This window comes from Monodelphis domestica, chromosome 5 (assembly GCF_027887165.1).
Source record: "Monodelphis domestica isolate mMonDom1 chromosome 5, mMonDom1.pri, whole genome shotgun sequence".
Classification (NCBI taxonomy): Eukaryota; Metazoa; Chordata; class Mammalia; order Didelphimorphia; family Didelphidae; genus Monodelphis; species Monodelphis domestica.
The window spans coordinates 80,828,094-80,855,359 of NC_077231.1; the positions used below are offsets into that span (position 1 = coordinate 80,828,094).

The window sequence follows — 27,266 nt, forward strand, 5'->3', positions numbered from 1 at the left end:
GACTTGGAGCAACGAAGACCTAGTTCAAGTTTGGCCTCTGATACACACTAACTGAGTGACCCTCATCAAGGCTCTTGACTTCTCAATGGTTTAGGCAACTAAGATTGAAAGTTGAAGAGAATGTGCCGACTTGCACTGGTAGAGGGAGCTTCCCTAACTAGAGTTTTTCTGTACCAATTAAATAACAGGTCCTGTCTTAGTACTAATGTGGGAAAAGCATGGAGAGGCAACAATTCATCAGAACAACAGATCTACAGATTTTAATATATGTATCTCTAGAACAATATGAGTCTTTAGTATGAGATGGTAATCAAACATGCAATCATGGGCTCCCTTCAGAGAAGTATCACATCAAGGATGTGATAGGACCACATACTATACTCTATCTTGGTCAGATTCCATTAGAATGTTGAGTTCAGTTATGAGTGTTACATTGTAGTCATGACATAGATTATCTAGAGAGCCCTAGGATGATGGAGGACTCAACTTCAATCCATATGAAGATCATGAGAGCTGCCATCTTTCCATTCACCAAAGTTTGGAACCACAAAGTCATTCTTGACTTCCTTCTTTTGTGCTATCTCCCAAGTCTAGTCACCTGTTGAACATTGCTATTTCTGTTTCCATCTTGGGAGTTTTTACCTTTTCTTGTCTAGAAGCAAGCCCTTGTGAAACTCTCTGTCCCCCCTTCCCCAGTTTATTCATGTGTTGTCCCTCCTCATTATAACTAGAAGTCAGTGACTGTCTTGTACTTTTTATCCTTAATGATTAATACAGTGCCTGGCATATGGTAAGTATTTAATAAATGTTTCTCTCTCTGTCTCCCTCCCTCTCTTCCTCCCTTCCTTCTTCTTTCCCTCTTCTCTCTCTCCTTTCTCTCTTTCTCTATCTTTCTATAATTTTTAACTCATATAGCTTCCACCCTAGTTCAGGTTCCCATCACTTTGATCCTAGACTAAAAAATATTCTTTCTCTCTTTTTTAACTCTAACCTTCTTTCTTAGAATCAGTACTATTCTAGTGTAATGGTTTCTTATATATGGCTTTTCTTCCCATGTACATTATTATTTAAAAAACAAACAAACAAACCTTACCTATTATCTTAGAATCATTACTAAATATTAATTCCAAGGCTGAACAGAGGTAAGGAATAGGCATTTGGAGTTAAGTGACTTGCCCAGGGTCACACACATCAGACAGGTAGGAAGTGTCTGGGGTCAGATTTGAACCTAGGACCTCCTATCCCCAAACCTGGCTCTCTATTTCCTGAGCCATCTAACTGCCCCTTCAATATTCTCTTAATAGGTTTCCCTGGTACTTGTCCCTTGCTTCTACAAGCCATCCTTTGCAGCTACCAAAATAACCTTCCCAAGTTAAGGCTGCAATGGTTCCCTGGTTGTTTGCAGAGACGCCATTCTTGTGGCTCATAGGCTACATGTAACCCGTAAGCCTTCTGAGTATAGCTCAAATCAGATTAAAGTATAGTGTATGATTACTGTGTTGGTCTATTAATTTGAAAAGAAATATATAAGCATGTAGTTTTCTAAGTCACTATATTGCCCTCAGGGGTCCTCATGTATGGTTTAGTGGCCCCTATTTCTTTGAATTTGACACCACTGGGTTATAAAATGTAGCCTGTCATTATGACTTTCCACAATATAGCTCCCGTTTACCTTTCTAGCCTGATTTCATTATTCTCTCTTGCACATACTTTGTACTGCCAAAATGAATTACAGACTTTTCCCACTAACCTAGTACCTTCTCTCTCACCAATACATAGCCACCCAAACCATTCCGTATGCCTGTAGTTCACATACTTCTTTACCTTTCTAGTGCCTTCCTTCAAAGTTCAGCTTGAGTTCTGCCTCCTCCAAAAAACCCTTCTCTGATCAATGTTCTTCTCTCTCCCCTCACTCTCCCTCCTCAGTTATCCGTGTTCTAAACTTGTTTATGTATATATTTTATCTCTCTAGTAAAATCTAAGTCCCATAGCGGCAGGAACTCTTGTATTTGTGATTCTATCCCAGCACTTGTACAGTAGACAGTAGACAGTCCTTTAGTAAATTGCATTGAACTGAATTGCATTGAACTGAGAAGTTGAAGGAATTTCTAGATGTTTAGCCTGGAGAGAAGACTTAGGATACATGATGGTCATCTTTTAGTATTAGAAGGGTTATTCAATGGAGACAGAATTGAGCTTGTTCTGTTAAACTCTGGAGAGAAGAAAAATGGTTGGATGATACGCCAAAGGGCCAAATCAAGTTTGGATGTCAGGCAAAGATGTATTGACTGTCAGAGCTATACAAGAGTGGGATGGGCTACCTCAAGGGAGTCTTCACTAAGACTGAATGGCCACTTACAGGTATGTTGCAGTGATAACTCTTGTCCCAGTCTGGGTTGGGCAGATATGATGAGTGTTCCTTTTCACCTGTAGGGTTCTGTGAATAAATTCATATCTGTCCTTAACTTTGGTTATGGTATGCTATTGTAAAAATTAAAATTGGTTTTGGACAAATAAAGAGGTATAAAAAGTTGTGGTCACTGTTTATAAAAATTTAACTCTTAAGCCACAAGGCTGTTAGTAGCTTTATAATATAAAATATAATAAAATATATATAATATATATAAAAATAATATAATAAAATAATATAATATAATATAATATAAAATTAAAATAGTGATAGTAAAGAGAGGGAAATATAAGAAGGAGGTAGAAAATATTACCTAGCTAAAAACCCTATAATTGTCAATCTGGGGGAATTCAGCTCAACTCTGACAAAGGCTCCCTTAGGTCCCAATCTCCAACCAGGAGTCACGGTGGTCTCTTCAGCAAGAGCCACCAATGCAGAATCCAAACAGAATCCGAATGTCCACCAGAATCCAAAGTCTGAATCAGGAAGCTGAAATCAGAAGCCAAATCCCTCCAATGCAGAAGTCTCCAACCCAGAATGAATCCAAAGCAGAATCAACATGCACCTCTTTGGTCTCACCTTTTATAACCCTTTTCCCACATCATTTCCTGTTTCTGTGGTTTCTACTTACTTTCACTCTGGGCTGATCAATCACATCTAAGGAACCAATCATAGTTTCTTAATTTGCCTGGCACTGCTGGGGGGTGGGAGTGGGCAGTGCCAGGGCAGGGATCCACTTCTGGTCTTTGAAGGGGTAAACTTCCAGGAAGTTCACCCCCTCAAAGACTAGAAGTGAAAGGAGGGAGGGGGCACTCCAAGTTCTTGATTAATAAAGTTAAGATAAACAGAGGGAGTTAAATCCATTTACACAGTATGGTTCAAGATATAGACATCAAAATAGAAGAGTTCATAGTCTATATACCCTAAACATATTTTCTTAATTAATCAGAATATTAATAGTAAGTAAAATCGTGATGTAAACTAGAATACAATAATTCTGGACTTTGGAAATTAAAGCACAAATCTATTAATCATAATAATAACAACAACAAAATAATGATAATGTATCTTCATTTTCCTCTCTAGCACTTCAATAGCTTTCACTGCAATTAAAATCCTTCAGGATGCAGAAATTTTCAAGAAGACTAAAGAAGAAGTATGTATATTTTTTGCTCTAAAGTATTTAATATGAAATTATCAAGTTATAGGATATTCTATTTGTGAGTTGGAATGAACAATGTACTTCAAAGATGCAACTCAAAGATGCAAAGAGGAGGTATTCCCTCCTCCAATGCTGAGCACAATCCCTTCATGCCTGAATAATAGTATCCATATACCCCATTGTCCCCCCACCCACCCACCCTGAAAAAAAAGCATCACTGGGCCCAAACTTTAATGTAATAGGTCAATTACTTAATATTGATGAAGTCTTGACAAAACTCTTCCACCTGGTTATTAGGCTCTTTTGGATGAGAAAGCAATTCTAATCTCTCTGTGACTCAGAAAGTGATTTTATTCCTTGCTTAGGAGACTAGGAGCTTATGCTATTTTGGAAGATATCAGTCAAACTTGGGGAAATAATTTTGCCAAGATTTCCCCAATATCCAATAATAAATATATTTCATCAAAACTTTAGGACCTGGGGCAGCTAGATGGCTCATGGGATCAAGAGCCAGGCCTAGAGACAGAAGGTATTGGGAACAAATCTAGCCTCAGACACTTCCTAAATGGGTGACCCTGGACAAGTCACTTAACTCCCCTTACCTATCCCTTACCTCTCTTCTGCCTTGGAATCAATACTTAGTATTGATTCTTAGATAGAAGGTAAGAGTTTAAAAAAAAAAGAAAATTTATGTGTTGAGGCAGCTAAGTGCCATACTTCTGGGCTGTATGAACCTGGACAAGTCACTTGATCCTAACTGCCCAGCCCTTAACATTCTTTTGCCTTGAAACTGATACACAGTATCGATTCTAAAATGGAAGGTAAGGGGTTAAAAAAAGGACTTTAGGATCTTAGATCTAAATCTGGAAAGGTCCTCAAAAACTATTTAAGTCCAACATCATCATTTTACAGATGAGGAATCTGAGGTGCAGATATGGCCTACCCACAATCATAAGTGGCATCTCATAATTACTCCACCTATAATAAACTCTTGAGAAAATGTGGGGCATTGTTGGAATTGGTTCCTCCCCTTCTTTCTCATCATTTAGGACATAGACTACCTCTCTGGCCAGGCTTCTGATTGATGCTGTGTTCAGGACTAGATCAAACAGTGGAGCAGTAACTCTTACCTCTTTCCATTGTTCTAGCTGTGTGCGAATGATGATGAACTGGATGCCATGGAGTCTGTGGAGATGTTGGCCCGAGAACGTCTAAACATCCATCTATGGCTAAAGTGTCGTCTGGCCTTGCTGGTGGCCACTGTGACCCACATCCGTGGCATGGGGGTCGTGAAAGGTACAAATAACCTGACTGTGAGAACATTTGGGGGCAAAGTAGACATTTCTCTTGTGGGAACACTGTTTTTTGTGTGATATATTTTGGGGTAACATTTGGATTTTAGAATTTTTTTTTTACCCGTAGCATCTGTCTTAGAATTGATATTGGTTCTAAGGAGCTGAAAGGGCTGAGTCAATGGGAGTTAAGTGTCTTGCCCAGGGTCATTCAGCTAGGAAGTGCCTGAGGTCATATTTAAAACCAGGACCTCTTGTCTCTAGGCCTAGTCCTCAATCCATTCAGCCACCCAGCTACCCCTATATTTTACAAAACTTCTGAACTTGATCTGGATTGAGAACCCAAATCATAAGTTCTAATGTGTCTGATATTGAAAGACCATATTATCAAGGAAGGGAGGGATAAAAGAAAGGAAGAAGGAAGGAAGGAAGGAAGGAAGGAAGGAAGGAAGGAAGGAAGGAAGGAAGGAAGGAAGGAAGGAAGGAAGGAAGGAAGGAAGGAAGGAAGGAAGGAAGGAAGAAAAAAGTAAGAAAGGAGAGAGGAGGGAGGGAGGGAGGGAGGAAAGATAGAAGGAGTATTTATTAAGCACTTACTATGTGTCAGACACTCAGCTGAGCATTATCATCTTATTTAATCATCCAATAACCCTGGGACATAGGTGCTATTTATACTTGAGTAAATTGAGGCAGATAGCAGTTAAATTAATTGCTATCAGGGTCACACAAGTAGGAAGTGTCTGAAGCCAGACTTGAATCAAAAACCTCCCATAGCTAGGCCTGGCTCTCTATCCTTTGAACTACCTAATTGTCCCCTGGATTAGCTTTTCCAAAATGGATATTTGCTTCAAAGATGTAGCAAGAAGAAAACATACAAACATTTCCCCCAACATGTTGGGGTATACTATTACTCTATACCAACTAAAGAGAGGAAAATAGTATGAGGCTCAGAGCTGAACTCAATTCCTACAAAGCACCGATTCCACCAAGTTCAATTCCAAAGCTTACAGTGTAGCTTCTGTTGGGTTGGAATCCCAAGACCCTCACTCCTCAGCTACTGGCCTGGCTACAACCTTTGGCGGGATCTCAATGCCTGGGTCTCTCTGTAGTTTGTGTTCACAGGTCAGAACAGAGATTCCTCTCCCTGTACTTAGAATGGAAAAAAAAAAGAAATTAATGAGAAGATCAAAGACCTATGCCTGTATCTCAGAGCCCTATGTCCACACAGAAAGAGAAGGAGGACCTAAGACCTTCCCCTTTTACCATAAGGGCACACTAGCTGTGGGTAGTCATCTCCTCCCGTGGGCACAAGATGTTGCCAAATGCCATGGATGGTTTTAAAGATGCTGACAGTCCTGGTTATTCACGAAATAGAAGAATGCAGCTCCTACTTAAACAGACCAACCAGAAATGTCCTTGCTCTTCAGTTTCCCAGAAGCAGCTCCCAGAGTCTTCCATAGGAAGGATGCCTTTCTTAGCCAGCCTGGGCATGTACTAAACCCTCCTTAATGTGGAATTTGAACAGCTTGTGAGACCTTTGTGCAGATAGAATGGGTAAATACATGTAAAGGGCTTCTATGAACCCAGTGGGTCCAATGATAAAATTAGGGGGAAAGGAGAAAGGGAAAAGTAGAATATCTTAGAACTCGTATTTCATTTGCCCCCAAAGAAAGTGTCATAAACAAAGAGTGGGAGCAGTTGAAATAGTTCTGGTTCTGTAAGGTAGACCTTAATTACATTCTTTGTAAAGTAGGCTTTTGGGGGCTGACTGAAGACAGTACTCTGATCATTTCTACAATTGTTTCTATGGGGAAATGCATTCTGGTTTCAGACAGCTAACATTTGAAGCACAAAAGGGTCATCAGCTGGAGCCCAGGTCTATTTTATTTAAATCAAGTCCCAATGAAAAATTGTAGATTCTTAGAATGTTACCGCTGAAGGGGCCCTGGAGCTTATCAAGTTCAGTCCCTTCATTTTACAGCTGAGGAGAAAGAGGCCTGGCATATTAAAAGTGACTTGGCCAAGGCCAGTCAGATAGTTAACGATCTGTCTGGACATCTGCATGTATCTTCAGCTAAATAGTATTTCATTTTTCTTTCATTTATTTGAAACTTGGGAGTCCATTAAAATGCTTTCCCATTAGTTGCAAAAATGCCTTGGAAATGTCTCACATATCCGACATTTGTTAACAATCCAATTATTTTGTGTTAGCACCACATCATAAGATATCCTGATGATAAACATTGGGGATATAGTGCACATTATTTTCTCTTTGTTCTCATTCTGTAGTTTCTAATTGCAGTGTTGATAAGTATATTTGCTTGTTTCTTTTAGAAAATGAGATGATTGAGTGCAGACTTTTGATAAATGAAGTATTTGTGGAGGCTCAAAACTGGAATGATACTGAGATGCAAGCAGAAGTCATGGTGCAGGCTGTCAAGTTTGACCTGCAAGAAAGACATTCTGCAGCCAACATCTTAGAACATTTGAAGGTACAAAATGAAACTCCCTTGGATTATGTTTTTTTAAACCCTTACCTTCTATCTTAGAATCAATACTGTGTATTGGTTCCAAGGCAGAAGAGTGTTTTGGGCTAGGTAATGGAGGAGGTTAAGTGACTAGCCCAGGGTCACACAGCTAGGAAGTGTTTGAGCTCAGATTTGAACCCAGAACCTCCCATCTCTAGACCTGGTTCTCAATTCACTGAGCTACCTAGCTGGCTCCCTGCCCCAGATTATTTTTAAAATTATCTCAGCTATAAATAACCAAATAAGACTTACTCCACTAGGGATGCTGATAAGGAATGGTCCACTCTTGTGTTTTCATTCATGTGAGGAACTCCTTTTGTGGAAGACCCCTCCACTAATACAAATTGGTCATGCCTCTGTTGTTTATAGTCTTACAGATTTTTTTATGCAGATATTTCATTTTCCCAATGACATGTAATAACAATTTTCACTGTATATGTTTTCTAAAATTATAAAATCCAAATTGTCTTTCTCCCTTCCCTCCTTCTCCCCTCTTGAAGATGATTAGCAATTTGATGTCTTAGAGATTTTTCTCGGGCCACTGAAAGTTTAAGTGACTTGCAGTGATCACATGCCCAGTAGATGTCAAAGGCAAGACTTCCCAATTTCCCCCACACCCTATTTTTTAGCTAGCTATTAAAGTTGTGTAAGGTTCTGAATTTATAATAAATAAATATCATCTGTTAGTATCTGGATAAATTTACTATTAAATATTTATTTTTTTAACAGGATATAAGAGGCTTACTTGAAGGAAAATCCTTTGTCTCTCCTCGAGGCTCTTTAATACTTATGAAAAGCCTGCTGTTAATGGATGATTTAATGAAAATTGAGATGCCCCAGGAATATCTCTTCCTTAAAAATGAAAATCTCAATTTACTAAATCGAGCTCATGAGCTTATTATTGCACAGGTGAGAATATAGTCCTTTTTGCAGAACTGCAAAACTTCTTCTGTCTTCCCTGACCCCTAATTCTATCATAAGTCAATCTCTAAAACCATTTCTTTCTGTCTTACAGGCTCTATCTTTGGGTGAAAACATTTTATTGCCTTGTTCAGACACTGAATATGCAAATATCTTCTACCCTTTGAAAAACGTTTATTTTCCATACATCAACTTACTTGCAAAAACAAAAATGAGGATTGGTAAGAAATTTTAAATATGTCATTGCATTAGAATGACCAATAAAAAGAGTTAAATATAAGTTATTGCTTCATAAGTAGGTTGTAGGAATTTATGTAAAAAGGAAGATTTCACCAACACTGTGGTAGCGGTCAAATCGTTAGAATATACTCTTTAAGAAGGCTCATCCTGGGGGCAGCTCAGTAGCTCTGTGGATAGAGCCAGGCCTAGAGTTGGGAGGTCCTAGGTTCAAATCTGGCCTCAGACACTTCCTAGCTGTGTGACCCTGGGCAAGTCACTTGACCCCCATTGTTTAGCCTTTACCACTCTTCTGCCTTGGAACCAATACCCAGTATTGACTCCAAGACAGAAGGTAAATTAAAAAAAAAGGCTCATCCTTCTCAAAAATCTCCCTCTCCCCTATTAAGGGTTCAGATATTTCATAATTATATCTGTAAAATAAAAGGCAATGTGTCATTACTTAGTTTTAAATGGAATCAGACACACACACCAAAAGTTTTACATACACGTTTTGTCACCTCCTAAAAATCTATTCTTTCATCTTCATAATCAACTGTTTTTCTCAGTTTTTCTCTTTATACCATGATAGTCATTTTTCTGAGTTACTCAAGCTCAAAATCTTGGCATGGCACACAAAATGTCCATGACCTTTATAGACCTGGGGGAAAAGGTCTCGTTAAATGATGACCTCTAAGGTCTCCTTCAAACTGTCGATCTAAGATGCTACCGTTTTGATGAAACAGAAAGACTATAAAATAAATGCAACATAAGGCAGGCAGGGAGAGAGGGATGGAGAGCACTAGCAGGCAGGGGAATCCAGAAAAGCTTTATGTAGAAGGTAATGATTCCGTGAAGTCTAGTGGAGGACCGAGATCATTCCTGGTATGGATGAGAGCTGGGGCAAAAGGGACCTTGGGAATGATTATTGTAAGGATCAGAAGCTGAAGGGGGGAAACTTTAAATGCCTTCCTCAGAGTGACCCAGCTGTAAATGGTGAAGCTGGGACACAAATCAAGATCAGATCCTACGTCTGAGACTCTTTCTGCTATACAGAATGATCCCTACTCCTAATCAATGTCCAGTTTCCTGAGACCCTTTCCTTGTTTCCCATTTCCTCTCCCTTGGGCTCCATACCCTTCTTCCTATGTGCCCTGCTCCTGGTTCAAAGACTTAGCAACCATTCTGTCTTTTGTTCTTGATGCCAATCTTCTGCTAAGAGCCCCAGTTCCCTATCTTCATATTTTGATGTATTTTTTACTATGTGAACTTGCCTTCCAATGGAATGGATCACCCATGCCTTTTTTATCCTGTGTCCTTCATAGAGGCAGTTAGACTGTGTAATGGAGAGAGGGTTGAGCCTAGAGTCAGGAAGACCTGAGTTCAAATGTGACTTCAGACTTACTCCTGGCAGATCTACCACTTCCTGTATTCTCCTGATTTCCTCATTCAAATCTCTTCAATATTAAAGAGAAGAATTAATTTTTTTCTCTCATACACTAGAACCAATGTTATCTGCAAGTACATGAAGTCTGGGTCACGCCCTTGGACTATTTAATTCTGTCTTTTTAAGTGGCCATTTTGACTCATGGTGTACCTATACTTGTTAGTAAGTTTTTAACCACATAGTTGTTCATATTATATCATAACAGTTTAGGCTAAATCACATATAGATTCTGAAGACACCTTTTCCACACTGAGATCCAGGTGCCAACACTGAATGAAATGTCACTCAAATCCTTTTAACTCATCACAGTGCCAAAGTATCCTGCTATTATCTACTAACCAAGAGTGTCATTTTAATATTTATATAGGAATATAAATATTATATATAAATTCACATATATTGAAATATACAAATCATATGTGTGTGTATATTTTTATAATGCATGACCTTATATATACTATATTTGCATAAAAATCATGGTCATGTGTATATATATGAATATATAGGTAATATAGAAAATAACAGTGATGAATTTAAATTGTCTTTTTCTTTTAAACCTTGTCTTCTGACTTATAATCAATACTGTTGGTTCTAAGGGAGAAGGGCCATAAGAGCTAGTCAATAGTCCTTCTGTGATTTACCCAGGGTCAGACAGCTAGAAAGAGTCTGAGGTCAAATTTGAACCCAGGACCTCCTGTCTCTAAGCCAAGCTCTCAATCCATTGAGCCCCTAGCTGTCTCTAAATTTTCTTTTAAATGTCATACTTACATACATAGAGCTATATGCATAAAATAGACTGCTGTTATAAATTCTGAAAAGTCTTAAGGGATAAGAGAAGCAAATGGTTTAGTTGAAACCTTGCTCCTGAAATTATTCCCCAGAGGTCAGCAGTTTCTAGTCTACCATCTATCGTGTGGATTTATATATATTATTTACACATACATATATACATGTGTTTATACATGTGTGTATGTATGTATACATGTGTGTATATATATATACATATTTTTGTCAGCAATCCTCCATCCTTGGTAAGATAACTTTGATAGGTTGGGATAGAAATATCATGGGCAAAATGGAAGGAATTAGACAATTTTATATATCTCTGAATTCTTAAAATTGTAAGTTGTTGAAGGATTGATTTCAGAAATTTGGATGATAAATTACTAATTTACCTCCCAGAAACTCATTTGTCATAGTGCTACTGCCAGGAAGGGACAAACTTATAAAGAAAATTATTTATTTGGAAACTTGGTTAAAATAGTTATAATAGTTTGAATTGCTTCTCTAGAGGCAAAATGGTCAACATATTCCAGTTATAAATCAAAGAAAAATTGTACAGGGCATTCAGGCTAAATGTTCCCAGCCAGAAGAAAAAAAAAACAGAGATATCTTCTTTTATCATTATCTGGTTTCTCGTCTTCTTGATTTTAGTCATTTGTTTAAATTGCCCTTCTTGCTTCATTACTGTCATCAGAGATAACGTGCTTGAATTTCACAACTCTGTGTGAATTGTCACTGTCTGATATCATCTCAGAATAACATTTATCCAAAAGACACATGATTTTATATATCTCCATTGGGATTATCCTTTGCAGGAGAGCTAGAGCTAGGATCCTGATTAATGAATTGACTAATGGCTGTATCCTGGTTTCCTCCAATTAGTCTGAGTGGCAGGTGTATGTCATGAAGCAGTCTCCTGACCTGACTTACTGTCCTTTTCACACAAGGAGGCCCATGAGAAGCTTGCCCTTTGATAGGTGGGTTAGGCTAGCAATTCCCCTCTCTACATTTATAGTAAATGAAAGCTTTTTCTTCAAAAAGAAACTCTGGTGGTTCTGGGTTCAAGTTCTGAATCTGTCAAGTTCTATCCATGTGACTTTAGGTAAATTAATTGTCTCAGGATCTTATTTTCTGAAGGTGTTGAACTGTATGATCTCCAACGTCCTTTCTGGTGCTCACTCAATGATGCTCTGATCCTCTGAATAAAATCATTACTTAATTAGAGATAATGATACAGAAAGATGCCTATTGATAGCATTTGTTCTTTAGTGAGCTTCCTCGGCATTCTACTTAGAGTATTTGGTAGGTAGCCTACATATCTTAGAATGTCATGGGTGATGCATAGTTTCTGGTATCTTGGACCTTTGCTACTGTGATGCAGTTATACAGTGTTTATACTTCATTAGAAACTATTCTCTTTAGTCAGTGTATCATTAAATAATCCCAGTTCTGTTGACTTCAAAGTTGCTATCATTTTTTCAAATAGAAGATGACATCAAAAACAGTTTGTAAGTGATTCTTGGACACATTTCTTCTCCTCACTATAGAAATGAATGAGCAATTATTTATTAAGCCCCTTTCATGTGCTAGGTACTATGCTAGGCACTAGGGATACAAGTAAAAGGAACAAACTGATCCTTCCGCACAGAGGCTTTGATTCTAGTTGAGGAGACAAAGTCCACAAAAATATATAAACCTAAATCTCAGTCAAGTGAACAAGCGTGTGCCAATACTGGGCTAATCTCCAAGGATTCAAAGAAAGGCAAGAACCCTGCCCTTGTTTTTAAGGAGCCTGTTTTCTGGGAAGATTAATATCTACAAAGTAGTTATACATGCTAGTTAGGGAGCAAGGATTCCAGCCATGGAAGGGATCAGGAAAGGCAATTCAAATGATGGTACTAGAACTGAGGTGAAAGGAAGGGGAGGGCATTCCTTCCAGGAAGGCAGGGTGCATATTTTGGCTGAATGGACAAGTGCAAGAGGGGAAATATAAGGCTGGAAAGGTTGGAGTCAAGCATTTACTAAGCGCCCAGCATGTGCCAAATACTGTCCTTAACACTGGGGATACAGAGAAAGGTGAAAACACTGGCCCTGTCTATCTTCAAGGAGATCACATTCCAATAGGGAGACTATATGCAAAAGGGAAGAGGAGAGACTTCAGGGAAGGAGACCAATTAAGAGTTTACTGCAGATAGAGCGGCTAGATGATGACTCAGTAGATGAACCAGAACTAGAGATGAGAAGTCCTGGCCTCAGACACTTCTTAGCTGTGTGACCCTGGGCAAGTCACTTAACTCCCACTGCCTAGCCCTTATTGCTCTTCTGCCTTAGAACCAATATAAAGTAGTGAGTCTAAGTTGGAAAGTAGGGGCTTTAAGTGGCAAAAAAAGGAGGCTATTGCAGGAGTTCAGGTGAGAAGGAATAAGTATCTGAACCAATGTAGTGTCATTGTGAGTGAAGAGAAGGACAGAAGGATGAGACGTGAGGCAGGTAAAAATGATAAGAATTGTCAAGTGAAGGGAAAGATGGGAAAGAGATAAAGAAAACACCAAAGTTTTGTATATGGTTGACTGGAAGGATGATGGTGGTTCTGTAGAAGACAGAAACAGGGAAATCTTGGGGAAGATACAATATAATGAGATTGTTGATACTAGTTCCAACCCATCTATTCCAAGATATCCTGTGTCACTCTCTCCGACCCACTCAAAATGAAGAGATGGAGGAAATCTACTTGGTCATTCCACAAAGGGGGGGGCACCTTTTATAACCATGAGATGATCTGGGGAGACAGGATGTGATCCCAAAGGGGAATGGGTATAATTAAGCTACTGATGTAGGTGGCTAGGTCATATTCATCTGAAAAGCCAATTCCCAGTGGAGAAGGGGAGAAATTTTGGATTTGTACACCTATAAGAATTCAGAAGTGAAAACTAGAATGGGAGGGAGCTGGGCAATATAGGTGAAGGGGGTAGTGATATATGAGACAAGCTCTGTTTGACTTTTATAGGGAGTTTACTATGGGGTCTCTCTTCCCAGCTTATGACTGGTTGATCATCCTAAGGGTCTGGGAGTCTCACTTTGCAGATGAATGCTCTAAGATTATAAATTTCAGAAGAGTTGTTGATTTGCATCAGTAAAAGGAATGTCCTTACCAAGGAGTTCTCCTATCCTCTCAAAAGAATGGAAAAATATATAAAGGATGATGAGTACAGTGGTGGAGAAAGCATTAACCTTAGAGTCTAGGAATTCTAAGTCTCCCAATTTTTTTACCTGCCAAGATCTGTGCCTCAGCTTCCTCATCTGTAATATGAGGGGTTAGATTTACTGACCTCATAGATCCTTTCCAAATCTAGAATCCAATGATAGGTATTCCACAAGGATTCTTTCCTGAACTTTTAACACTGAAACTGTTCCGTTATTACATCTGAGTTAACTAGAAGTTGAAAGCACACAAGGTGTGAAACCAAATGTATACTTGTCTGTTCTGCCTAAAAAGCTTGAAAACTTGTCACCCGCTCAAAATGACAAAATGGTTGTTGTAATTTGAGGGATTCATTTTCTGGGGAACAGCTTGTTTCTGTGATATTGTATTGAATACAGATTTAGAAAACAAAACTAAGAACAGCTCTCTTGTCAAAACAACATCAGCTCCCACAATTTCTAGTTCACCAAGTTGACATTTATTGAAAAGAATGGGGCTCTTTGCCTTCCTGATATATCAATATTATGAAGCATAAAGCGTGTGACACTCTTTGCCTGATGGGAAACGTAAGTTTTCTTTTATGGTGACAACGTAGATCCCATCACAAGACTGACAGCTTTAAAGAAAGGATTCGTGTTCTGAAAGCCTTCAACAACAAGACATCTTTGGGATTTTATTTTTAGAAAATGGAAAATAACAAGCAATAATGATATTGCCAGTTTCCTTTAAATTTGTGTGTGGATATTATTGTACATTAATTTATTTTGATTGGGTAATCATTTTAAAAAGAAGCAAGTGCCAAACACCCAAAACTTGTTTATTCCCCCAGCTTTAACAAACGTGTCCTCCACTCTGTGGTATTCCAGAGCTTCAGTGTAGCCTGGAGATAACTGGGTCCTTGAAGGCTCTGTCACACACTAGCTGAACCCTGTTGGGTCTTTCCTTGTAGCTAGAAGGAAATTGTATACAGGCAGGACAAAGAAGACATCATGCCTTCTATGCATCAGCCTCACTCAGTTCAGTCTCATCCCTGAAAAGCCAACCAGTGAGTGATGACAGCTTTGAAGGGGGCTATAGCACCTCTCAGACTATCTGCTATGGCATGGAAGGCTTATAATCTCCATTTGGGGACAGACTGGCCACCTCAATAAGATGATGTGATGAGATAACCACTTTTCTACCCAATATGCTTCCCTATAGATGAAAATTTTCCCAAACTAGCCCTAGTAAAGAGAAATATGTACATGTGTATCCACACATAAATGTATACATACATGTAGAGAAAGATACCAATGTGTACATATACATACATAATGTATATACGTGTGTGTATAAAATCTTCTAACAGGTATTTATATATTTATGACAATTACTGGAGTAGCTAGGTGGCACAGTGGATAGAATGCTGGGCTTGAAGTTAGGAAGATCCCAGTTAAAATTTGGCCTCAGATACTTACTAACTGTATGACCCTGAGTGAGTCACTTAACCCTGTTTGCCTCAGTTTCCTTGTCTGTAAAATAAGCTGGAGAATGAAATGACAAACCACTCCAGTATCTCTTGCAAAAAAAAAAAAAAGCCCTCAAAAGGGGTTAAGGAGAGTCAAGCATGACTAAAATGACTAAACAATAACCATAATAACCGTTATTTATGAGGTGCCTTGTGCACAGTGGATAGAGTGCTGGGCCTTGAAACAGAAAGACCTGAGTTAAAATTTAGCCTCTGACACTAGCAATGTGACCCTGGAAAAATTACTTATCCTCTTTTTGTCTCAGTTTCCTCAACTGAGAAATGAGGATGAAAATAACAATACCTTCCTCCAAGGGTAGTCGTGAGGCTCAAGCGAAATAATATTTGTAAAGAGCTTAGTGTCATGCTTGGAACATAGTAGATGCTATATAAATGCTTCTCTTCCCTTTCTTACAACATTTGACTCCTATCATTTCATGGGATACAATGTGGAATAATGCAAAGAACACTGAAGTTGGAATCACAGCAGATGAGTCTTGAGTTATGGCTTTGCCATTTGGCAAATTGCTTAATGTTTCTGGGTCTCAGTTTCCTCATATGTAAAAACGAAAAAGGGATAGAGAGGCAGGCCTGGAGACAGGATGTCTTGAGTTCAAATGTGACTTTAGACACTTCCTAGTTGTGTGACCCTGAACAAGTCACAACTCCCATTGCCTAGTCCTTGCTGCTCTTCTGTCTTAAAATTGATACTAACATAGAAGGTAAAAATAAAAATAAGGTTTGTTATGTCATGTAAGAGAAAATTAGTCATAAGTTTATTGTCAAAGGCAAGACTAGTTATTGTAGTTTATTGACACAATAGAGTAATTATTCCTTTCACTGGGCCTAGTATTTCATTAGAGTAGCGAGTTCCCAGTGAGGAAATTCCCTCTACAAGTGCTCATAAGTACCTTCTTTTCAATGTACAGTTTTAGAGAGTTACCTAGAGACAATCTCTGTAAAAGACTTAATTTACTTGCCTGTACTTATCTAAGGCAGGATTTGAACTCAGTTATTCCTGACCCAGAGACCACACTTACAACCTTACCATTTTTAAAAATATTAGATTTTTAAGAAAAAAGAAAACGTTGCCAAAAGAACTGGAAATTTTCAAGTTCCACAAGACCACCTTCACCAGACTAGATAGGGATGATCTTCCCATAAGACCATTCTGCCTTTCTGGAAGGTTTACTCCACTAGGCGATGGTATTTCTGTTTTAATTTTTTTAAATTGTGGCCCCATTTTCTATTCCAGGGCATATGTTAGCCAAGAGCACTGCTGCCTGTGAGAGAAAAGAACCTCAGAAGTGGGAACCCATTCGTCATCTCTTTGAGACAGCATTGCAACTTTGTAGGGCAGCTGCAGTGAAGGAACGGGAGTTAGAAGCCGAAATCCTTTTTGAGAAAGGTAAGGAATATTCCATGTCTTTGGTAAAATGATTTCATATTATTAGTGGCTTTCCCCATTTCTCTGATGCAAGTCTTGTATCCAATAGTTGACTATGAAAACAACATAGTTTCATGGTGGCTAGGTGATAACAGCGCCCAAAGCATTGGACTTGGAATCAGGAAGAAAGTGTGGCTTGGGCATTTCCTAGGTTTGTGACCCTTGGCAAGTGACTCAATCTCTCAGCCTCAGTTTTCTCATTTGTGAAATAGTATAATAATAATAGCATCTATCTCGGAGGATTGTTATGAAGATCAAATGAGCTAAGATATTTTCATGCAATATCATAACTTAAGTCATCACAAAGGGTACTGATGGGAAAAGCATTCATTTGTATCTTTATCATTCCTACTGTGAGATAAAAGAGAGGTAGCTGGGTGGCTCAGTGGATAAAACACTAGGTCTTGAGATGGGAGGTCCTGGATTCAAATTTGATTTCAGATACTTTCTAGCTTTGAGACCCTGGGCAAGTCACTTAACCCCCATTGCCTTTCCCTTGCTGCTGTTCTGTCTTAAAACTAGTATTCAATTCTGATTATCAAAGAGATAAGAGAGAAAGGAAGGGTTTAAAAAGTTACATAAATCAACAGTATTTCAAGTTTCTCTGAAACACTTTACTGGGTTTTATTAATATGATATTTTTCTCATTGAAAACTCAACTCCATATTAAATTTATACACACCAACTTCTGATGCTTGGCTACTATGGGCTAGCAATGAAGTAACCTGGTGGATAAAGTTTTGGACCTGGAATCAGGAAGATTTAAGTTCAAATCCTATCCCAGACACATATTAATTGCGATATCCTGATACTTAACCTCTGTCTGCCTCAGTTCCCTCGCTGATAAAAATGGATATAATGCTGTGAACTATCTCTCAGTTGTTTTGAGAATCAATTGAGATAATATTTTGTAAAGGGCTTTGCAAACTTTAAAGTACACTATAAGTATTAGGTGTTAGTAATGCTGGAAAGAGATTCCTCCTTACCTCAGCCCACCATCTTAGCCATCCATTTTGATTAATGCCAAAATGAGCCATTTGTAAGTCAGATCCAGTCTGCAGACCTGGCTCGCAGTCCACTGAGCCATCTAACTAGCCCTGAGAGCATTTAAATTAAGATCAAAGCATAACATATTCCTTTTCTCAGTCTTTTCCATTGAGGCTTCATCAAGTTCCTTTTGTCTATTCATTTGTTAAAATATGTGTGTGTGTTTATCCTATTTTATACAGAATTTAACTACCAAAAATGAATTAACCAACAAAAAAAGATTATTTCAGAACCCTTTTGGATATGTACCTTCATGTCACCAAAAGAGGATTGCACGTTCTGCTTTTTTAAAAGCATATAATATAAATTATACTCATTGCTTTCAAAATTGTCCAGCTTCTCTATGTTTCCTTATGTCCATCTCATATGCTCATTAGACTGTGAGCTCCATGAGGGCAGTGATTGGCTTTTGCCTTCCTTTTATTCCTAACACTTAGCAGGGTGCCTATTATATATTTGTTAGGTACTGAATAAATATTTATTGACTTACTGATTGACAGCATATGCTCCATTTTTCTGGGTCTGCTTTTTCCCTTTCATATTATTTCATAAAAGACTTTCTGGATTTCTTTGTATACTACATAATTGCATTACAGAATTCTATTACTGTCATGTAACCCAATTTATTTAACGATTTTTTCTATTATTAGATCTTTTGATTGCTTGCAGGTGGTTCCCCCCCCCCCCCATTACATGTAATGGTGCCATAAAAATCTTTTAATTTTTAACTTTTAAAATGTTTGATAATTGCCAGAAAATGTTACCCAAAATGGAATTATAATTCTACCAGCAATAAATGAGTTTACCAATTTCTCTATAACCTTGCCAGTACTGAATTTTTATTTTTAACCAATTTGATGGTATGAGGCAGAACTCCAAGTTCCTTTAATTATAGGTGAAATTATACTTTTTTCAAGTGATTATTATCAATTTATATTTCATCTTTTAAAAATTGTTCATCTCCTTTGACCATTTACGTAACATGAACCAGGACTTTTCATTATGTTTTTTTCGAACCCTACCTTCTGCCTTAGAATCAATACTAAGTATTAGCTCTGTAAGGCAAAAAAATAGTAAGGGCTAGGTAATTGGGGTTAAGTGACTGACCAAGGGCGAAACAGCTAGGAGAGGTCTGAGGTCAAATTTGAACTCTGGACCACCTATGTGCAGACCAAGCACTTTATCCATGGAGCCACCTAGCTGCCCTTCATGATTTTTTAGTATTTCCTTTGATGTTTTATGTGCCAAGTTTTTATTTGTCAAATTGCCACAACCAATTTATATGGCAGTATTCTGATGTTTTATTCATCTTTCCTGTTCTTCTTCGAAGTATTGACACTGTTACCAAAATGATGCCTGTGAAAAAATCAAGGGAACAGACCTATCTCTAAGTCAAACTCTGTCTAAGAAGGGTTGGGAAGGGCTACATGAAAGAACTGATTGATTCAATTGTCCTTGATTGGCTGATATTGTCAAAGACTTTTAAAATGTATTTTCCTCTTTATTTTTCACTATGCTAGACAAGGCAGAAAATAAAGAGTAGTTTAAAAAAGGAGAAGGGAGAAGAAACAAAGTGTACATACAGAAAGAGACGTGAGGGTGGTAAGGATAAGAATTCTGGGAAAGGCTTGGGAATAAGAGACAAAATAGAGCAGCTGATTGATTATTCCTTCGCCTCTGTTCACTTGATAGCCTGGAAATAAACCAAGCTTCTTCATTGAGTGGCAGATGTTGCTTTTTGGAAATTTGGGGGGAACAATATAAGTTGGTCATTCCCACTCCAAACCTCCCTACCTCTGAAATATCAAAGTCCATTTGGTTTTTCTGTTTGTTTATTTGTTTGTTTTCCAATAAGAGATGTTGGAAACTCAAGTTTGGGAAGGCAGAAATAGCTTTAATGCCCGCTTTTTCCTTTTCTTTTCTTTCAGGCAAAGTAGAACGTCAAATGCTTGTTGTACAAGACAACAAGCCTTTAATTGGTGATCTTTTTGATGCTATAAAAATAAGTCTACAAAATGATGAAAATTCAGGGTAAAAAAATCAAAATATCTTTCCATTGTAGCAGTTATCTGTTTGGTCTTTTGCTTTGCCCTTCTTTGGGGACATTTCTCTTTTAGAATATTCAGATCAGAAATGATACATGTAAAACCCAGTGGAACTACATGTTGGCTATTGGAGGGGGTTGGAGGAGGGGAAGTAAAGAACATGAATCGTGTAACCATGGAAAATTTTTTCTTAATTAATCAATAAAAAAAAGAATATTCAGATCAGAAATGGTTATGAAGCTTCTCCATGTTACCTCCAAGTCATTGGCATATTCCTTCCCTAGTAACTCAAAGAATTTCTGGTTGTCAATTCCAAATTTCAGCTCTGCCCTAGGATTTTGTTCAAGAATATGTCCTGAGATAATACTCTTCCCAAGAGGGGAATAGCAATTATTATGCCAGAAGAATGATGAGTTTCATCATTAGGAAACTCTTTCAGTCACTTGGTGTAGACCCTTACTGGTGCATATATCCCCTACACCACATCTTAGGGCTCAGGTAAATTGTCCCATCATGGGAACTATCTCTCTGGTGTAAGTACTAATGGAGAATAGGCAGGCTTAGAGGAGTTTCCTAATAGTTTTATCTGGGTTAGGACTAGAACCCAACTAAACTGGAAGGGAGAAAAAGATCCTGGATCCAAAATTCATCTTGGCATAACTTGGTCTCCTTGCAAGTCCTTGAATCACTAGTATCAGACTGCACAATCTCTCCCATGGCTGTCTTTAATATTTTTAGTGCTTAATGTTCTACATTGCCATGAAAAGACCCATGGGGGTCTACATATTGGAGGAGGTGGGTACTGGGTGACATTGGCTTCAAGGTTTACCAATATATATTTAGTTGAAATAGAGCAGGGATACTTAATCAAGAGTCCACAGATGTTTCAAATTTTATTAATAAGAGAGAGCTTTGTTTTCACTAACTTCTAACTAGAATTTAGCATTTACTTCAATTAAAAATTTTTTTTTAATTATTTGGAGAAAGGGTCCATAGGCTTCACGAGGTTACCAAAAGAGATCATGGCACAAAAAACATCTTAAAACCCAGAACACTAAAGGGTTATAGCCCTTTTTTAGAACATTATCCCTTTAGGTGTCAAGAAACCAATGATAACAGCCAAGACCCTTTGGGGAAAAAAGATCAGAAGAGAATTGTAGAAAGTACATTATAGACCTTCATATGGCCTAGACAGTGAACTCTCTATATGAAGCAATTAATTATAAAAAGAGTCAGTCAATAAGCTTCTACTAAGCACTCACAACGTAACAGCTACATTGCTAAAGTTTGGGCCCTTGGGAACTCTAATGGGTGAGAAAAAATGCAAATAGTTATGTATATGTAAGGGTAGCTACGTGGCACCCTAGTACACATGGTGCTGGGCCTGGAGTTAGGAAGATGAATCTTCCTGAGTTCTAATTTGGTCTACAATGCTAACTAACTATGTGACCCTGGACAAGCCACTTATCTCTGTTTGCCTCGGTTTCCTCATCTGATAAGTGAGTTGGAGAAGGAAATGGCAAACCACTCCAGTGTCTCTGCCAAAAAAATCTTCCAATGGGGTCCCAAAGAATAGGGCATGACAAATAACTGAACAACAATGTACACAGAAGATATTTACAGAGTAAATTAGAAAGCATCAACAGAGGGAAGGCAGTGGAATTAAGGGGAATCAGAAAAGGCTTTCTGTAGAAGGTGGGATTTTAGCTGGGGCTTAAAGAAAGCTGGGAAAGCCAGGAGGAGAGGAGTGAGAGATAGATAGATAGATAGATAAAGAGAGAGAGAGAGAGAGAGAGAGAGAGAGAGAGAGAGAGAGAGAGAGAGAGAGAGAGAGAGAGAGAGAGAGAAAGAGAGAGAGAGAGAGAGAGTATTGCATGATAATGAATAGTTAAGCTGCTCATTAAAATTCTACAATTTCCTTTCTTTAGGTTGATAAGGAAATCCTATCTGGAAATCGCCCTGTTATATTTACTTGTGTGGAATTATAGGAAAAATGCTTCAAAAAATAAGGTGAACTATTTCAATAGTATATTAGCTGCTTTGGGGTTTGTTATATTTATATGCAGCATGGGAATGAAGATGATTTTCCCCTGTGGCTTGTGGAAATGTTTACCTCTAATGAGGTTGTATAGAAATGGCCCCAGTGACTTGAATGCTTGGTGATGCAAACATTGGGGACAGTTTTTTTTTTTTTTCACCACTTACAGTAGACTACAACTTGTTCACTGAAGTGTTGGGTTCATACCCCATCTAAACCAGTCCTAATTTTACTGATTTTTGTAGGGATTTATGTAATATGCCATAGTGAAGTGGGCAGCAGTGGGTAGAAAATCAGGTCTGGAGTCAGGAAGACTCGTCTCCCTGAGCTCAAATCTGGCCTCAGACACTTACTAGCTGTGTGACCCTGGGGAAGTCACTTCACCCTGTTTGCCCCAGTTTCCTCATTTGTAAAATGAGCTAGAGAAGGAAATGGCAAACCACTCCAGTATCTCTGCCAAGAAAACCCCAAAATGGGGTTACAAAGAGTCTGATATGACTGAAAAATGACTGATGGTACTCATATGATATCTAAAACTGCTCTACTAGACTAAGAAAGAGAAGGAACAAATATTTATTAATCACCATATTATTTGATCCTCATGACAACCTGGGGAGGCAAGTACTATATATATTTTTCCTCCTTTTTTAACAGCTAAGGCAGTGGAGTTAGCCAAATGTCAAGTGATCTGCCATGGATCACACAACTAATATCTAAGGTCTAGATGCCACTAGTTATCGAATTAGAAAATAAAAAAAATCTTATTCAAACCTTGATGGTTTGTTTATTTAATCGTCTTTCATCTTCAGTCCTTATAGGACTTTTTAATATCTTGGCTTTATTCAATCTCCTGAAACTGTTAGTCAGTCAATAATATTTATTGACTACCCCTCATGTGAGATAGCAAAATTGGAAGACAAATGGAAAATAAAACAAATAAGCAATTGTGTGCAGTAGATGCCATACAGCTTCTTATATAGAAGGTGTATACATATACATGCATATATACATATCCATTCATACATACAAATACATATGTGTAAACACATAGGTTTGCTATATATATCCATATAGTCACATTTATTTATGTGTATATATATATGTATATGTCCGAACATATAAGTAAATATCTTTTTTTAAACCCTTACCTTCTGTTTTAGAATCAAAACTAAGAATTGGAATTGGTTCCAAGGCAGAAGTGAGGAAAGGGCTAGGCAATTGGGGTTAAGTGACTTGCCCAGATTTACACAGCCAGGAGGTATCTGATGTCCAATCTGAACCCAGGACCTCACATCTTTAGACCTGGTTCTCAATCTACTGAGCCACTTCGCTGCCTTCTTGGTAACATTATTTTAATTCTCACTATATGTTCCAGACTGGCATCAGATGCCATAATTTGTAATCAATCACTTCAGGCAATTCATTATTTGTACCTGCTGGAAACTTGCTGTGTTCTGGTGAGAGCAGATAGACACCAAAGTAGAAATCAGGGCTGCTGCTTCATTTTGAACAGATTTGATTTGAAGAAATGGATTTTAGGAAATTGTGTTTTCTCTTTTCCAGAAATCTTAATGTTAAGTGGAAGCAGAAATGGTTAAATTACATCTGCAATCAATTTTTAAAACATATATAAATCTCACTTTAGTCCTGCATAGAAACTTTTCTCTCATATCAAGAATTTCCAGTAATAATAAAATTTATATAGCAACCTGTGGTTGCAAAGTATTTTGTGTATATATATATATATATATATATATTAACACACACACACACATATATATGAAATTTCATATGATCAATCAGATGAATTACCCGATTTGCATTTTTATCTACTTTCTTTTCAGTTTCTAGTGTTTGTATTGAAAACCTGGGAATTGATCAAAAGTAGGCAATGAGATACTAGAGCATCGGGCCAGGAGTCAGGAAGATTCATCTTCCCTATTTCAAATCTGGCCTCAGACACTTCCTAGCTATGTGGTCCTAAGCAAGTCATTTAACCCTGTTGACTTCACTTTCCTCTTTTGTAAAATGAAATTACAAACTACTCAAAAATCTTTGGTAAGAAAATCCCAAACGTAGTCATGAAGAGTTGGACATGACTGAATAACAGACAATGAAAAGACCAAGTAGAGAGCCCAAGTAATCCACTCCTGACTAATCAACCTCGTATTTGAGATGGGAGAGTTTGCTGTGTAGTATTTTGCTTAGTTGTCTTTTGATTCTGAAAAAAAATCAACCCAAACCAAACCCAAGAACTTTCTTAATTGATGCCAAAAGTCCAGTTTCAGGACAAGTAATTATGAAATGCTAATTCCATCTTCACAAGGCACCATGCTACAATCTGGTATATCATGTACACTGTGCTATGAAATAGCCCCTGCCCTCCAGGAGCCTACATTCTCCTGGAATGTTCCAGATTTTGTGTTGTAGATTCTGTTGTTCCTTCAATGATTCTCCTTTGGACTTCACTACCTTTGAGAAGAGAGAAATCCTCATCTGAAAAATCAATGAAAATACTCTCAAACTCTTCTTTTTAAAGCCTTTTCAGGAAATTGTGATATTCTTTTATACATTTTCCCAAATGAAAGATCATACAAAGTATCACCTATCAACAGGCCTGAGGAATAGTCCTCTTTTCTCACCTTTTCCCACTTCCCATTCCACCAGCCCAGATTTTGCCAATCTTTAAATGACAATTGGCTTCACTAGAGGGACTGTCCTTAAAAGGTAAGAAACCTCAGATTTTTCAGTGGCTAACTTCTCAACTTCATCAGAGACTTTCTGGCCCCCTTTTAGATCTTTCTCCAAGACCAGAATCCATCAAAGGAATCACTAGACATTAAAACTGAAATTTACCTGGCAATGTCCTGGATAGCAATCCGAGCTGCTGCACAGGTGGGTAACACTGACTTTAATCTCTCTTTTTACCCTCAGATCTACAGTCAGCTCCTACCAGCTGTCAAGGAGACAATGGTACAGCTAGTTAGTTATATAGGAGAAAGGTGAAGTCAGACTCCCTGGAAATTCTGCTGGTGTCAGGTTCTCCAGAACAGTCGAAAGTGTAGCCCGTTTATTTGAGCTGTGCCTTTAATTGGGAACCTACCAGGCCTATCCTTGTTTGTTTCAGCCTTTATTTAATGAAAATATTAGGAAGTATAGGTGTGAATGTCTGATAGGAAGGCAAAAAGCAATTACACATAGAATAAGTTGTCTATTTAAAATGATTAATTGTTCTTTAACCTTGTTTTTATATTGATTTATATTTGTTCTGTTCATATATATTTATATGTTTGTTTTATTATTTAATTAAATTCATTGAAAAATAACTTATTTCACTATGACTTGTATCCTGTGTTGGGAGGGACGGGTTCAAAGTAGATTTGTCTAGGTTGTCTTTATTTTTTCTCTTAGAATTTTAATGTATGTTTTGTGATTGCCTTTTTCACAGATGGTTTACTTGCCTCTGTTTAAAGAATGTGCTATGCATAAATACTGAATGCATTCTAAATTATTTGGGATTATAGGTCAGTGAAGCTACAATGGCAGCTAAGAAGCTAACTGGAGAAAAGAGTGTGAAGACCGAGAAAATGGATCAAAATGTCTATCAGAATATCCCTGAATTTGCTCATGCTGACCTCACTTGTACCTATGTAGATTATTTGACTGGTATGCTCATTCATTACATCAGTTTTCTGTATTAGGCTGGGATGTGTAACCAAATAACAAGCATTTGATTATGATTTTTAAAATATTTAAAGCCTCTAATGGCCTTGATCACAGGGGTTCTTAATCTTTCAACTCCACCTTTAGCAGTTTAGAAGAGCCTCTGAACCCTTTCTTAGAATAATATTTTTAAATGCATAAAATAAAATATACAGGATTACAAAAGAAACCAATTCTACTGAAATATCATTATCAAAGTATTAATAAAACAAGCTCATGGATATCAGGTTAAGAATTCCTATTCAAGGGGGCAGCTGGGTAGCTCAGTGGATTGAGAGCCAGGCCTAGAGACGGGAGGTCCTAGGTTCAAATCTGACCTCAGATACTTCCCAGCTATGTGACCCTGGGCAAGTCACTTGACCCCCATTGCCTAGACACTCTTCTGCCTTGGAGCCAATACACAGTTTTGAATCCAAGATGGAAGGTAAGGATTAAAAAAAAAAAGATTTCCTGTTCAAATCTCAAACTAAATCAGCATTTCAGGTTCCTTGACCCTTTTTTAATGTACTGGACCCTTTTGGCAGTGTCTGGTGAAGCCTGTGAACCTCTTCTCAGAAGCATGTTTTTAAATGTGTAAGATAAATATGTCAGACTACAAAGGAAACTAATTATATTGAAACATCATAAAATGTTAAAGAAACATTTTTTCTTTTTTACTCCAAATTTCATAAAACAAGCATTTCCATATTCAAAGAAGATTGTACATAAATGAAATCACAAGTTTTTTTTTTATATGATTAGCTTGTTTTTCTTCATAACTGCATCATATATTCCACAGGAAACTTTCAAAGCTTTCTTCCTTAGCTTTGTTTCCTTTGGATACTCCATCCTCTTCTACTTATTTGTTAATCGAATTTATCCTTGCGTGTCCCAGCCCCTCACTATTCTCCCCACATCACAGAAGAGATTATCCAGTAGACAGACATGTTCAAAGATACAAATTTGTGATATGGCAATATGTGTGCCCTTTCCCACATCACATCTAATGAGATACACTTAAGTACACTTAAGACATAAGCAAATTAAAAAGGTCAATAACTATAGTAATGTCTAAGGAGCGATCAGTAGAAACAGTATTTTGACATGTCTTCAAAAAATGTAATGTGATATGAAAATACTCGTGATTTCTCCTGGCAACAAAGCCACAGGCCCTAATAATACTGCTGTAGTTCTTTGCTTACATTTATAATAGAAAGAAATTGTAAATTTCAGTTAAAGGTTAGGGAAAGTTATGGTTGTAATATTTTCCTTATACCAGTTCATAGACCTCCTGAAATCTATGAGTGTCTGATCTAAAGGGACTTGGAAGGAAAGAATACAGAGCTTGGTCATAAGAATTTGATAGAATTCTGTTTTGTAGATGCCCTCTATTGAAAAACACACAGAGAAAGACTAATCCTTCCACGTGCCACTTTCAAATACTTAGAGACCACTACCTAAATCTTCTAGGCTTTAAATTTCCAATTTCTTCTATTGTATCTTAGTTAACATTGTATTTCCA

At 37.7% G+C, this 27,266-nt stretch overlaps 1 protein-coding gene across 6 annotated transcripts in view; it reads left to right on the forward strand.

The window, feature by feature from the left end:
* The window catches only part of CFAP54 (cilia and flagella associated protein 54), a 377,407-nt gene that overhangs the window by 280,748 nt on the left and 69,393 nt on the right, over positions 1–27,266 (forward strand). For all 6 annotated transcript variants that reach the window (XM_007503244.3, XM_016425734.2, XM_016425736.2 and 3 more), the window contains 10 exons: positions 3,497–3,566; positions 4,721–4,868; positions 7,196–7,353; positions 8,119–8,298; positions 8,405–8,531; positions 16,721–16,873; positions 19,888–19,990; positions 21,933–22,014; positions 24,839–24,937; positions 25,567–25,708. In XM_007503244.3, coding sequence (XP_007503306.2) covers positions 3,497–3,566; positions 4,721–4,868; positions 7,196–7,353; positions 8,119–8,298; positions 8,405–8,531; positions 16,721–16,873; positions 19,888–19,990; positions 21,933–22,014; positions 24,839–24,937; positions 25,567–25,708 — 1,262 coding nt within the window. The remainder of the gene's footprint in view (positions 1–3,496; positions 3,567–4,720; positions 4,869–7,195; positions 7,354–8,118; positions 8,299–8,404; positions 8,532–16,720; positions 16,874–19,887; positions 19,991–21,932; positions 22,015–24,838; positions 24,938–25,566; positions 25,709–27,266) is intronic.